The following is a 14,870-nucleotide window of genomic DNA, read 5'->3' as shown; positions in this document are numbered from 1 at the left end:
TGCTGGTTGAGGAGCTCTCCTTGTTGCCTGAGTGGATTCCATGCAAAGGCTGTGGAATACCTTGGAATGATGCTGTCCTAAGGGCTGTGGTGGGGAAGGTGGGCTCTGCTCACGGGGGGTTGGAACAGAAATGTGTGGAAAATCTGCAACACACTTTGGTTTCATCATGGCTTAGAACTGAACTATATCCCTGTGAACTCCTGCCCCTGGATCCCTGAAGTGTCCCAGGCCAGGTTGGACGGGGCTTGGAGCACCCTGGGACAGTGGAGCTGGATGGGCTTTAAGGTCCCTTCCCCCAAACCATTCCATGATTCCATGATTGTGGGATGCAAAGCTGACTTGGAAGAACAAGGGAAGCTCTCCCTTCCAACCCCCCCATTCCTCCCTCTGCCCTCAGCAGATTGTTCTGTCCAGGCTGAGGATTTCTGTGTGTTCTCCCTCAGCCCTTCCAGCTGCAGCCTTGAGCTCTCCCAGTGTTCAGTGTCCACTGAAGCCAGGGATCTGTAGGATTTTCCTGCTCTCCCAACCTTCAGTGTCCACTGAAGCCAGGGACCTGTAGGATTTTACTGCTCTCCCAATGTTCAGTGTCCACTGAAGCCAGGGATCTGTAGGATTTTCCTGCTCTCCCAACCTTCAGTGTCCACTGAAGCCAGGGACCTGTAGGATTTTCCTGCTCTCCCAATGTTCAGTGTCCACTGAAGCCAGGGATCTGTAGGATTTTCCTGCTCTCCCAGCGTTGGGGGCTCAGCAGGGAGTGGTGGATGAGCTCCTTGGGGAAGGTGTCCCTGCTCAGGGCGGGGGTTTGGAGTCAGTGACCTCCAAAGGGGTCGGGCTCTGCTCCTGGGAACAGGGACAGGCCAAGGGGAAACGGCCTCAGGCTGGGCCAGGGGAGGGTCAGGTTGGGGCTGAGGGGGAATTTGTTGCTGGAAAGGGTGGGGAGGCCTTGGCAGGGGCTGCCCAGGGAGGTTTGGAGTGCCCAGCCCTGGAGGTGTCCCAGGAAGGCCTGGCCGTGGCACTCAGTGCTCTGGGCTGGGGGACAAGGTGGGGATGGGGCCCGGGGGGGATCCATGGGCTGGGAGGGCTTTTCCAACCTCTGAGATCCTGGGATTCTGTGAGGAAACACTATGGTACAAATGGTGGGGGAAAAGGCATCAAAAGACTTTAAATGCAATAAAACCATCAAGAGTGTGCAGGTGGGTGAGCTCAGTTTCGGTGCATGTTGTACCTGCAGTTAAGCAATCACTGATTAGAGGCTGGGGCAAGACATTTCTATTTACAGTGTATTTTACTTCTCTCCCATGTAGGGGCTGGCTGCTGGGCTTCTTCTGTTGGGTTGTATCCCCACAGCTCAGCAGGAATTCCTGGATTCGTGGTTAAACCCAGCTCTGCAGTGCTGGGGGAGCTCAGTGTGCTGAGCCGAGCTTAGTTCTCTTGGGAATCACCTTCCACCCTCCCAGGGTGCTCCAAGCCCATCCAGCCTGGCCTTGGACACTGGCAGGGCTGGGCAGTTTCCCGGGGCTGCAGGAGGGAGTCCCTGGGATAACGGGGAGGGTCGTGTGTCTTGCTCTGATTTTTCTTTGGGCTAAAAGGTTCTGCGGAAGTTTTCGTAGGGGAGACAAATAAAAATCCTTGGCCCTCAGGTGCCTTTGGTTAATGGCAACTTTTAAAAATATTTTCCAGGATTGGAAGCTTGAGAAGGAATTTGCACTGGATGGAAACCATTTTCTGAAGCTGGGCATCTTCCAGGAACTGTGACCCAAATGTGTCTCTGTCCGTGGAGAAGATCTGACGTTTGAAATAACCTCTACTGAAGGTATGAACATCTGCCTTTGCTTCTGTCATGGAATGGGTTGGGTGGGAAGGGACCTGTCCAGTGCCACCCCTGCCATGGGCAGGGACACCTTCCACCAGCACAGGTTGCTCCAAGCCCCATCCAACCTGCCCTTGGACACTTCCAGGGATCCAGGGGCAGCCACAGCTTCTCTGGGCAACCTGGGCCAGGGCCTCCCACCCTCCCAGCCAGGAATTTCTTCCCAATATCCCCTCTAAACCTGCCCTCTGGCACTGGGAAGCCATTCCCTGTGTCCTGTCCCTCCATCCCTTGTCCCCAGTCCCTCTCCAGCTCTCCTGGAGCCCCTTTAGGCCCTGCCAGGGGCTCTCAGCTCTCCCTGGAGCCTTCTCTTCTCCAGGGGAACCCCCCCAGCTCTCCCAGCCTGGCTCCAGAGCAGAGGGGCTCCAGCCCTGGCAGCAGCTCCGGGGCCTCCTCTGGACTCTCTCCAGCAGCTCCACGTCCTCCTGCTGTTGTTCCCAGGGCTGGAGCAGCTCTACAGGGGGGTCTCTGCTGAGGGGGGAGAGGGGCAGAATCCCCCCCTGCCCTGCTGTGGGATCAGCCCAGGGCAGGGTTTGGGGTCCCAGCACACACGGACGGGCCGTGTGGAGCTTCCCATTAATGGCCATTTTTAATCTCAGTAACAACAACGTGCCCTGGGATCTGTGGGATGTGCTCTGGTGGCTCCCCGTGGGATTGCTCTGGATATTTAATACCTGGAGTCATTGGAGAGGGAGCTGTGCTGTCCCAGGGATGGTCCTGCTGAGGAGACTCTGAGCTGGTTTTGTGCAGTGGAGTTCATCCTCCTGGAAAGGGTGGTGAGGCCTTGGCAGGGGCTGCCCAGGGAGGTTTGGAGTGCCCAGCCCTGGAGGTGTCCCAGGAAGGCCTGGCCATGGCACTCAGTGCTCTGGGCTGGGGGACAAGGTGGGGATGGGGCCCAGGGGGGATCCATGGGCTGGGAGGGCTTTTCCAACCTCAGGGATCCTGGGATTCATGGCATGTTGGGCTGGTTACTCTAAAACCTCACTTGACTGGGAAGTGCCTCTCAAAAGCTGAGCTCTGATTCGCTGTACAGAACTGATGGGAAGAGGGTGGAAGTTCCTCCTCCTGCACTGCCCCAAGCTGTTCCAGGAATGCCATGTGGAAGGGACACAGCTGTCCCCAGGCAGGACAGTGAGCTGGGATCACCCACAGGTGTTCCCGAGGGGAGGAGCTGGGATCACCCAGGGAGCAGTGGAAGGCACAGCAGAGGGACTGCCCTTTCCTGCAGTGTGGAATTCCTTTGGGGACTCAGGATTCTCTGGAGGAGTCCTGGCTGCCCCTGGGAGCACCGGGATCCTTCCCAGTGCCAGCAGTGGGGCTGCTTGGCTCGGGCATCTTCCTGGGGTAACTGAGCTGGGGAAAGCTTTCCTGGTGCTCCGAAGGGAAGAGTTTTACATAAAGCAGGTTCTCCCAGGGGAATAGGTTATGAATTAAAGATTCATAGATTGGATTGGTTAGATGGGATATAGGGAAGGAATTCCTGGCTGGGAGGGTGGGGAGGCCCTGACACAGAGAAGCTGTGGCTGCCCCTGGATCCCTGGAAGTGTCCAAGGCCAGGTTGGACGGGGCTTGGAGCAACCTGGGCTGGTGGAAGGTGTCCCTGCCCATGGCAGGGGTGGCACTGGATGGGCTTTAAGGCCCCTTCCCACCCAAACCATTCCATGATTTTATTCTCTGATCCTTTTGGCTGCTTCTGAACATGGGATTGTCCTGCAGTCCTTGGGACAGCTTTGGAAGGCTCAGTCTAATAAGTTTTCTGTCCCAAGCAAGTGTTGCCTCCCTGCTGTTCATCTTCCCTCTGGGATCACTTGTAAATCCATGGAACAGCCTTGGTTTGGGACTAACCTGTGCCTTGGTACATTTTTGAGCTCACTTTGGGTTTGTTTCCTGTGTTTTAACCAGCTGCTGAGTCACAAAAGCTCGTGAGTGTTGCTGTAAAGCTGTTTGGAGAATCCCATTCCCTTGGGTGGGAATTCAGCTGAGCCAGGGACTGGCCTGGCCTTGTCCACCTGTGCTTGCCTGGGGGGTTTTCCAGCTGTGGAACAGTTTGCTGAAAAAGCTCCTCTGGGGCTCAGGTTCAGCAGGTTCAATCAAGTGAGACTTTATTCCCTGCAGTTGGTTATTGGATAACTGGGTTTAGAGGTGGAAGCTCTTGGATAAAGCCCTGTGTTCCTGGGGCTCTGGCCCCACCTGACGTGCTCAGAACTTCCTCCCACGCTGGAACTGGGGAGAATTCTCCACATTTTGGGGTCCTTTTGTTGCTTGGGGTAGCAAAGCTTAAACTTACTTATTCTTAGAGAGGAAACAGAGGAGATTTTGTATTAAAACCTGGCCAAAAAAAGCAGTAACCTTAAAATTCCCCCCAGGAATGTGTGTCTGTGGGGGCTGAAGGCCAGGCTGGATGGGATGGGAGCTGGGCAGGGTGTTCAGCTGGGCCAGAGCTGCTGGAGCTGGGGCTCTCTGGGGGCTTTTAGACCAGGAAGGATGTCACTGGAATGTCAGAAGGATTCAGAAACTCCTTTTGGGAACAAGCAGGATAACATCCTTCCCTCAGCATTTCCATGTGTTTCCACTTAGTAACTAAGTGGGAAACATGAAATGTTTGATTTTATCAGGAATGGGCTTGACTAGGCCGAAATAAAAGATCAGTCCATGGTGGTGATTCCCTCCCAGGTTCCAGGAGGAGTTCCTGGGGGGATCCCTGGCCCTCAGTGCTCACTGCTCTTGGTCCTGGAGAGCACTGGGGAGGTTGGGAATGCTGTGGGTGTTTGTGTCCAGTGAGGCACAAAACTGCCTGTGGGAATAACCCTGGGAGAAATGACACTGGGACAGAGCTTGGATAATCCCAGAATCCCAGAATCACTGAGGCTGGAGAGGCCTCCCAGAGCACTGAGCCCAACCTGTGCCCATTCCCCCCTTGTCACCCAGCCCAGAGCAACAAGTGCCCTGATCTCCTTTCCCTCTGTCCCCACTGGCAGTTCCAGGGCTCTGGAAAGGATCTGGAGAGCGGGGTGTGCTCCCTCACCCCAGGGAGCCAGGAACAGGCCATTCCCTGGGGCTGCTCAGCAGGAAGCTGAGAGTTCAGGCAGTAAAAATAAACAATGGGAGGACAAATCTCCTCTTGCAGTGCCCAGAAGGAGCACGTTGGGCTCAGAACATCCTCTGTAAAAGGGGGATATTTTTCCTTTCTGCTGATGAGGAGCTTTCCAGGCACGGGGAGGAGGGACCAGCCTGGCTCTAGGTGGGATTAAAAACAACAATATTTGACAAATAAAATAGAAAAACAGGCTCCTGAGCAGATGGAGAAAGAATTGCCCAGAGCAGAGGTGGCAAAAGGGGTCCCTTGGTTGGTGTTTTTGAACAGCAAGTGAATTTAATTGTTGGAACATTTTGTAAACTCAGCTTGTGTTTTGTTGGCAAGAATTGCAATAAACCCAACCCCGAGGAGGCAGAGTCTGTTAGTCTTGGAATTCTGGGTCGGAACAGGGAGATTAAATATTTCCTACTTGTCCCAGACGAGTTAAATACCCCAACCTTGCCATTCTGTTATTAATAGGAATTAACTGTGTGGGTTAGAAACTTGTCCTGCTGCACCAGGACACGGAGAGGTTGGTCCAGGTGAGGCCCAGACACACCTCCAACAACCTCCTGTCCCCTGATGGGCTTGAACTGAAGGAGGGCAGGGTTAGATGGGATATTGGGAAGGAATTCCTCCCTGGGAGGGTGGGAGGCCCTGGCCCAGGTTGCCCAGAGAAGCTGTGGCTGCCCCTGGATCCCTGGAAGTGTCCAAGGCCAGGCTGGCTGGGGCTTGGAGCAACCTGGGCTGGTGGAAGGTGTCCCTGCCCATGGCAGGGGTGGCACTGGATGGGCTTTAAGGTCCTTTCCAACCAACCCATTCCAGAATTCCATGGTCTTTCGAAGCACACCTGGAGGAGTGTTTCCAGTTTTCCATTGTTAACCCTCTGCCCCAAAGCACAGAGTCAGGGATGGCCCCGTGTGTTCTCCTTGAGCGAAGCCTCTGTGCTCCCTCCAACGTTCAGCTCCCTGCTGTTGGAGGCAGCGGGGGCTGGAGGCACAGTTTGATTTCCAGGGATCAGGCTGGGAGGTGCTGCTGTGCAGCAGCTCAGCTCCAGCCCTGGCAGCAGGTCCTTGGAGCAAACTGCTTTCCTGGAGCCGTCGTGGTTTTCCTTTCGTTGGATACTCCAGGGATAAAGGAGCAGCTTGGAAGGGCTTTGAGAGTCCACTTGGAAAAAGGAAAGAGATTTCTGATTGACTAGTGACAAAAGTGACCTGGATTGAAGTGCTGAGACCTGAGATGTGGCAGATATCATGGAATCATGGAATGGTTTGGGTGGGAAGGGCCCTTAAAGCCCCTCCAGTGCCACCCCTGCCATGGGCAGGGACACATTCCACCAGCCCAGGTTGCTCCAACCTGGCCTTGGACACTTCCAGGGATCCAGGGGCAGCCACAGCTCCTCTGGGCAACCTGGGCCAGGGCCTCCCACCCTCCCAGGGAAGAATTTCTTCTAATATCCCATCTGTCCTTGCCCTCTGGCAGTGGGAAACCATTCCCTGTGTCCTGTCCCTCCATCCCTTGTAATAGTCTCTCTCCAGTGGAATGAGATGATCTTTAAGGTCCCTTCCCACCAGGCCATTCCATGATTCCATAATTAAGGCCTCCAGTCCCATCCAAGCAGCATCTCCAGCTGGCTGGGAGATGGAGCTGCTCCCTGCCCTTCTCTATCTGTGTTTCCACAAGGATGCTGATCCCTGCAGTCCGGATGAACTCCCGTGGATCCATCCAGGCTCCTGCTGCCGGGAGACCCCGGCTCTGCCCGGACTGGGGGGAGCTGGGTGGGCTGTGCCTGCTGCCGGGAGATCCCGGCTCTGCCCGGATCAGGGGGAGCTGGGTGGGCTGTGCCTGCTCCAGGGAGATCCCGGCTCTGCCCGGATCAGGGGGAGCTGGGTGGGCTGTGCCTGCTGCCGGGAGCTTCAGGCTGGACAAGGCTCACTGGAACTCTCACACTGAGCACACTGTGCTTTTATCCCCAAATATAAGAGCTGGGAACAGCTTGGGAAGCAAAATAGCCGGAGTTATCTTGGGCAGCAGGAATGTGTGACCCTGACACATTTATCCTCGTGTTCTCATCCTCTGCTCCAGCTCCTTTTCCCTGTTGTTTAGGGAGGGAAAGTGAAACTCGAGCAGTTGTGTACCAGGGGTTGTTTGGAATATCCCCATGGCTGGGACCCCAGGCAGGCCCCAGGCTGGAGCTGAGGGATGGCAGCTCCATGAGGAAAATGCCCCTTTTGGAAAGCTTATTTTGGGCTGTTCACAGCTGCTGATCCCTGCAGAACCTCGGGCAGCTCAGGGCCTGTCCGGCTGCACAGACAGGGAACTGAAATGTGGGGAGGGAGGAGATGGAGGGAGGTGTTTGTGGGGGGAGCTGAGGGGGAAAGGGACAGGAGAGGAGCTGAGTACAGGTAGTAAAATCATGGACTCATGGAATGGGTTGGGTGGGAAGGGACCTTAAAGCCCATCCAGTGCCACCCCTGCCATGGGCAGGGACACCTTCCACCGGCCCAGGTTGCTCCAAGCCCCATCCAACCTGGCCTTGGACACTTCAGGGATCCAGGGGCAGCCACAGCTTCTCTGGGATCCTGTGCCAGGGCCTCAGACAGCCCAGGGAAGATCAGAGAGCTTTTCCTAGAGATGTATGAAAAGTTTTGGAAAACTGTAGAATTGCCAGGTTTATATCGGTTTTAAATTTGAAAGGTGAGATTTACGTGTGGATTCCACATATATGTAGGGAATATTTATGTATTTGGGTTAACTGTGCACCCAAACCTTCTACATTTAAGGCCTTTTATGCTAGATTTTCCCTTGGTGAATTTATAACCAAGCAGAGATAGTTAAAAATATCTGAAGAACAGTTTGTAAGGAACACACCGAGCCCAACAGCATTGCTGTCACTGCAGTGTCATGTAGGTTGAACACTCAGATGGCTGTTCACAACCCCAAAATTTGATTTCTGAAATCCCAGGATCCCTGAGGCTGGAAAAGCCCTCCCAGCCCATGGATCCACCCCGGGCCCCATCCCCACCTTGTCCCCCAGCCCAGAGCACTGAGTGCCACGGCCAGGCCTTCCTGGGACACCTCCAGGGCTGGGCACTCCAAACCTCCTTGGGCAGCCCCTGCCAAGGCCTCCCCACCCTTTCCAGCAACAAATTCCTCCTCAGCCCCAACCTGACCCTCCCCTGGCCCAGCCTGAGGCCGTTTCCCCTTGGCCTGGCCCTTGTTCCCTGGCAGCAGAGCCCGACCCCCCCCGGCTCCCCCCTCCTGTCAGGGGGTTGCAGAGCCAGAAGGTCCCCCCTGAGCCCCCTTTGCTCCAGGCTGAGCCCCCCCAGCTCCCTCAGCCCCTCCTGCTGCTCCAGCCCCTTCCCAGCTCCCTTCCCTTCCCTGCACACGCTCCAGCCCCTCCAGGTCTCTCCTGTCTGAGGCCCAGAACTGCCCCTGGGATTCCAGGTGTAAAAGGAACTCAAAAGTTTCTTTTCTGTGTTCATGCCATGGTTCCTGTGAGTCCTTCAGCTGAAGGTTCAGTGTGAAAGTTACTCTGTGAAGGACCCAGGTATTTAAAATCTAATGAAAAAGGGGGATGTTCAGCCTTTTCCATGGCCCTGCTCTGGTGGCTGGAAGGGAGAGCCCCTGGCAGTAAATGTTCCTGGAGGGAAGTGCTCAGGGCAGTGGCAGAGTCAGCATCCTGGAGGTGTTGGGAGTCGTGTGGGTGTGGCAGTGGAGCCCGTGGGTTGGTGGTGACTGTGTTTGGTGGTTGGACTCTGTGGTCTCGGGGGTCTTTCCAGCCCTGATGGACAGCAGAGGAGCAGCATTAACCGCTCCCTTTGTGCCTCCCAGCCAGTCGTGTCCCACCACCATGTTCTGGAAGTTTGATCTGAACACGACGTCGCACGTGGACAAGCTGCTGGACAAGGAGGATGTGACACTGGAGGAGCTGATGGACGAGGATGACGTCCTGCAGGAGTGCAAGGCCCAGAACCGCCGGCTGCTGGACTTCCTGTGCCAGCAGCACTGCATGGAGCAGCTGGTCACCCTCATCACCCATGAGCCCCCCCTGGACATGGACGAGAAGGTCCGATTCAAGTAGGTATTGGGGTCCTGCCCTCCCACCCCACAGATCCCCCCACAGGGGCTGCAAACCAAGGCTTCCCCCTGGGCCTGTCCTGCGGTGCCAGGGGGTGTAACCTCTTCAGTGGGGGAGCACTGGGGGTGTGTCACAGCATTTGGGGGCTTGTAGGGGATTTTCAGACCCTTTCTGCTTTATTTTTAGTAGTTTAACATGGAGCTTGTCTTACAAAAACATCTCTTGTTGTTCACTCAAAATCAGCATCTCCAAAGCCCCCTGAGTAGGGTTTTGTTGGAACTGTAGCACAAGAGGGAGAAATCTCTGAAGCCAATGGGTTTTCAAACCCCCAGAAGAAAGTGAGCTGTGATGTGAGTGGAAAATGTGATATTCTCAATGTGCTGGCCATTCAGCCCCTGCTGGTTTCAGGGATCACAGCTCCAGAGGACCTGACTGCACTGAGAGCGTGCTGAGCTCCTCACACGGGTTTGGTTCCCACAGCAACTTGTGTTTATCCACTTTTAGCTGAATGTATATATTTACAGTTTGGACTTGGGAAGTTTGTTTGTCTTTGTTAAGTTTATATAAAAATAAAGGGTTGCTCTGACTATAAATAAATAAAACCAGGCAGGTTTTTCCTGGTGGGAATGGGTCAGTGTTGGCCATTGCTCAGAGCCCACAGAACTGGGAATGTTTGGGTTTATTGTCAGGTGAGACAGTTGATAGCTGTGGTTAGGTGACTGTCTCAGGTGAGGGAATGCCAGGGAATATGTTCTGTAGTAATCTGGAATATGCTATGGCTGCTTTTGCAAGGATCCTGCTGTAAAAGGTGAATTTGAGACCCCCCTGCAGAGCTGCTCCAGCCCTGGGAACAGCAGCAGGAGGACGTGGAGCTGCTGGAGAGAGTCCAGAGGAGGCCCCGGAGCTGCTGCCAGGGCTGGAGCCCCTCTGCTCTGGAGCCAGGCTGGGAGAGCTGGGGGGGTTCCCCTGGAGAAGAGAAGGCTCCAGGGAGAGCTGAGAGCCCCTGGCAGGGCCTAAAGGGGCTCCAGGAGAGCTGGAGAGGGACTGGGGACAAGGGATGGAGGGACAGGACACAGGGAATGGCTTCCCACTGCCAGAGGGCAGGGTTAGGTGGGATATTGGGAAGGAATTGCTGGCTGGGAGGGTGGGGAGGCCCTGGCAAACGTTGCCCAGAGAAGCTGTGGCTGCCCCTGGATCCCTGGAAGTGTCCAAGGCCAGGTTGGACGGGGCTTGGAACAACCTGGGCTGGTGGAAGGTGTCCCTGCCCATGGCAGGGGTGGCACTGGATGGGCTTTTAGGTCCCTTCCTACCCAAACCATTCCATGATTCCGTGATAATCATGAAACAGGGAAGGTGGGGACAGAGACAGAGGTTTCAAGGATCAGATTGCTCTGGGTCACTGTGGTGACCTTGATGGAGCAGTTGTTGGAAGCAGCTCAGTCTCTGGGGCAGACGAGGCACGGAAGCGTTTCCAGAGCCTGGGGAGGGACAGGAGAGGGGAGAGAGGGTTTGAGCTGGTTAGAAGCTGGGAAGCTTTTGGAATAAATAAAGGCCAAGCAGTAAGAATGGACTCTGTCTAAATCCAGATGGAATCCCAGTTTTGGCTCTTCAGAAAAGGTTGTGAAAGTTTGTGAGGTGGAACGGGGAGAGACTCGATATGTCTGGAAGGACGTGCAGCTCAGGGTGGTGTGAGCTGGGGAGAGGGGATCATCACATCCTCCCTTCTTGGGAGCCTGGGGTGGAAGTTCCTGAAGTTCAGAAGGGAACTGCAAAGAGGAAAACTCCACAGTAAAGCCCCATCCAAGCAGAATGTGTGGAACTGAGCACCTGGAGGGAGACCTGGAGCAAGAAAGGACAGTGTGAACTCTTGGAGCTGTCGTGGATGTTTGGAATGAATTGGTGACGTTGTGGGTGTCCCCAGAACCTACTGAGAGCACGGGATGGGGAGAGCACAACTCCCAGGGGTGTCAGAGGGTGCTCTGGGGACAGAGGGTGAGTGTCAGGTGAGGTGAGTGCCTGGAAAGCAGCAGCACTGGGACGAGGTGCCTGGATGGGAAGGGTGAGGTGATGGGTCAGGACCTGGGGGTGTGAAGGCTGCAGGAACAGAACGTGCTGGAACAAGGAGAGGTTTCATTTCTCCCCTGTGCACAGAGAAGCACCACACACGGATTTTTAGGAGTGGTGGATGCCTTTTGCATGGAGCAATGAGCCAGAAGAAGGAGAAATGAGTGTCCATGTCCCCTTGGGGGCTCTGAGAAATGTGATGCTGTAAATCCCTGTGTATGGCAACCATAATGCCCTGACCTTTAATGTCCTCTGAGCAGCAAAGAGCACAGAAACAGCATCACTGGGGGCTCGGGGTGGTCTTGGAACTCTTAGGACTGGCACTACATAAATACAAGGAGCCTGGTTGGGAAGTGAATGGTGCTGGGAAAGGGGACAAAGCTTCCAGCTGGCCTGGGAATGTTTTAGTGGCTCATGGTGGGTGAAGAGCTTGGGTTGCAAAGCTTGAAAAAGACCCTGGTGTAGAAACCTGGTTTGATTAGAAACAAATAACCCTTTGAAGGTAAAAGTACATCCTCACAAGAGGAATCAGTCATGGGATGGTTTGGGTGGGAAGAACCTTAAAGCCCATCCAGTGCCACCCCTGCCCTGGGCAGGGACACCTTCCACTGGCCCAGGTTGCTCCAAGCCCCGTCCAACCTGGCCTTGGACACTTCCAGGGATCCAGGGGCAGCCACAGCTTCTCTGGGCACCCTGTGCCAGGGCCTCCCACCCTCCCAGGAAGAACATCTTGAGTAAGAGCTGCCCCCAGGGGAGGTGTCCCGGGGAGCTCCCTCTGGGGCTGCAGTGTCTGTGCTCTGTGTTGCAGGTACCCCAACACGGCCTGCGAGCTGCTCACCTCGGATGTGCAGCAGATCAACGACAAGCTGGGCGGGGACGAGACTCTGCTCAACATCCTCTACAACTTCCTGGATCACGAGCCCCCCCTGAACCCTTTGCTTGCCAGTTTCTTCAGTAAGACCATCGGGAACCTCATTGCCCGCAAAACGGAGCAGGTAGTGCTGGGCTCTGTGCTGCCGGGCACAGGGGTCTCCTGGCGGGGCTGGGATGGTCTCACAGTCGGCTCAGGGGCTGGAGTTGGAATGGAGGCTCCCAAAAGTTCTTGGAATTCCTCACTTGAGGGAGGGGCTGGCTTAGGCAGACACCTTCCCAGAGCTCTGGGGTCGGGGTACTCCCGTGCCACAGCCGAAGGTTTATTTTTATACTAAGGCATATTGAGGCACCCTTGGGGCATCAGAGCCTCAGTCTCATCCCTGTAAAAGGGTGCTGGAAGCATGGGCTGAGCAGGGGTTTGGGAACGTGCACATCCCAGTTAAATACTGGTTTTTAAAATGAAGGCTGTCATAGACTGCGAGAAAAGGACAATTCTCCAGCTCCACTTGATGCTCTTACTCTGTGGCCTTGGGCTTCCTTGTGGTGCAGAGGAGACAAAAGCTGGCTAAAAAGATTTGATTTAGTCCTGCCATGAGATAAGAACGTTGTTGTCCCCTTCTCTGGAGAGTTCCCAACCTCGTCGCCGCTGGGATCAGGGTTGGGGCGAGGAGGTGAGCCCAGGGAGTTGTGTGTGGTGCTGGCAGCTGATGGGGGCTCCTTTCCTTCCAGGTGATTGCCTTCCTAAGGAAAAAGGACAAATTCATCAGCCTGGTGCTAAAGCACATCGACACATCAGCCATGATGGACCTGCTGCTGCGGCTCATCAGCTGCGTGGAGCCCGCGGCGCTGCGGCACGACGTGCTCAACGTGAGCCGGGGCTGCACTGCCACATGGGCACGGGCATGGGCTGGCACTGCCTGCTGGGGATGGGTTGGGACTGCCCTCCTGGGCTGTGCCACTGGGGCCGGGCCTTCAGAGCTGCCCTGCTGGGGCTGTGCCACTGGGACTGGGGATGGGGATGGGCTGGGACTGCCCTCCTGGGCTGTGCCACTGGGGCTGGGGCTGGGACTGCCCTCCTGGGCTGTGCCACCAGGGCTGGGGCTGGGATTGCCCCCTTGGGGCTGTGCCTCTGGGGCTGGGACTGCCCTCCTGGGGCTCTGCAGCCAGGAATGGGGCTCTGGGGGGAACCAGAGTCCTGTGGGTCGCTGATTCTGAGAGCAGGCCCTGGCACAGGCTGCCCAGAGAAGCTGTGGCTGCCCCTGGATCCTTGGAAGTGTCCCAGGCCAGGTTGGCCAGGGCTTGGAGCAACCTGGGCTGGTGGGAGGTGTGGATAGGGGGTGACACTGGATGAGCTTTGAGGTCCCTCCCAGCCCAACCCAACCAATTCCATGATTCCATGAGCTTTACAGTCCATTCCAAACCAAACCATGCTGTGATTCCGTTGTTCTGAGGTTCTGTCATTGCAGAAACCTGCAAAGTCTTTTTCCTTTTCCTTAGTGTTAGGTGAGTTATTCCAGAAGCAGCTGGGAATGCTTTAGGTTGGTTGTTCTGAGGGATGCCACATCCAGCAGTTGGCCTGGAACAGCTGGGTGGGGATGAGGATGAGCTTGTAGGGGAGGCTGGGGAAGGAGAGGGGGAAGGGAGTGTTTTGAGGTGGCATTCCTGGTTTGCCTGGGCTGGGAAGGGGAGATAAGGGATGGTTTGCACCGAGGGCAAGATCGAGGTACAACAACAGCGTTGTGGCATCTGGAGGGTCAGGAATTACCCAGTGGGAACAGCAGGAAGAGGAGGAACTGGGGGGAGAAGAATGTGTTGATCAGTGTGGTGATGCTGCCCAGAGGAGACACTGTTTGTCCCTGGTCCATTCCGTGTTTCCCAGAGTTATTTAGGTTTTAGTTCCATGGCAGGGTGGAAATCAGGATCCATCCCTGTCTGCACTTGGGGAATTTGGGTCCTGCCTGTGGCTGGGATTAGGAGAGAGGAGGAAGGGCTTCCCCTTCCTGAAAAGCCTGAAAAGCTTCTCAAAGCTCCTCTTGTTCCGAGTTCTGGGAAGTCAAACCAGGATTTTCTTTCCCTCCAGTGGCTCAATGAAGCGAAGATTATCCAGAGACTGGTGGAGCTGATCCATTCCAGCCAGGACGAGGACGTGAGTGCGACCAGGGTCCTGGCTCTGGGGGTGGTGGGTCCTGCAGGGTCCATCCAGGAGACTCCCAGGTCCCTTTGGAGATGTCCTGGTGACCTGTGGAGGAGCTGAGGGACGACCTCAGGGTGTCCTGTCCTCTGCTTGCTCAGCACCAAAGCCCTTTGTTGTGGTTTTAATCTGGTTTTAATCTGGTTTTTACTCCCACTTCCTCGGTTCATTTTGCTGCTGCATCAGTTCATCTCAAACCTGCAGACAATGGGAACTTCACTGGCTTCCAGTGGGAACCTGCTGTTCACTGAAAATCTTTTCAAATTGACCAGGTTGTGCAATTCTTTTAGCCCATAAGCAGGAATTCAGCCCTAAAATCTGCAAGATGAGTTCTCTGAGCCCAGAAAAGTGGCAGTGCCAACCCTGATTCCCTCAGCTCATCCCAGCCAAAGTTACCCCTCTGGGAGGAGAGCTGGGCCTGCCTGGAGGATGTGTGTGCTGGAGCAGAGCTGTCAGCAGCTCCAGGGAGGCTTTCATTGATGGCCACAACGAGAGGATTAATCCCTCAAAGTACCCCTGCAAAGCCTCTGAATCCACAGTAATTAAGTTGTAAAGGGTTTTATCAAAGCATTTCTTTTTCTTCGGGCGGGAACCCTGAGCAGGGAGCAGGAGAAATGGAATGCCCGTGTTGGGAATGTGCAGGTCGATGGAGTTGAGGAGGGAGATGAAAAAGAACCTTCATTTCAGCTCCTGACCTGCAGTTAATGGTTAAGTT

At 55.3% G+C, this 14,870-nt stretch overlaps 1 protein-coding gene across 1 annotated transcript in view; it reads left to right on the top strand.

Annotated features, from left to right (window-relative positions):
• Nucleotides 1–1,680: 1,680 nt before the first annotated feature.
• The window catches only part of PPP6R2 (protein phosphatase 6 regulatory subunit 2), a 37,329-nt gene continuing 24,139 nt past the window's right edge, over nucleotides 1,681–14,870 (top strand). Inside the window, exons 1-5 of the mRNA XM_064656820.1 lie at nucleotides 1,681–1,813; nucleotides 8,781–9,026; nucleotides 11,900–12,086; nucleotides 12,694–12,831; nucleotides 14,045–14,110. Coding sequence (XP_064512890.1) covers nucleotides 8,800–9,026; nucleotides 11,900–12,086; nucleotides 12,694–12,831; nucleotides 14,045–14,110 — 618 coding nt within the window. The 5' untranslated portion in view covers nucleotides 1,681–1,813; nucleotides 8,781–8,799. The remainder of the gene's footprint in view (nucleotides 1,814–8,780; nucleotides 9,027–11,899; nucleotides 12,087–12,693; nucleotides 12,832–14,044; nucleotides 14,111–14,870) is intronic.

The sequence above is a fragment of the Pseudopipra pipra genome, chromosome 5 (assembly GCF_036250125.1).
Source record: "Pseudopipra pipra isolate bDixPip1 chromosome 5, bDixPip1.hap1, whole genome shotgun sequence".
NCBI classification, from domain to species: domain Eukaryota; kingdom Metazoa; phylum Chordata; class Aves; order Passeriformes; family Pipridae; genus Pseudopipra; species Pseudopipra pipra.
This window is presented reverse-complemented; position numbering and strand designations above follow the sequence as displayed.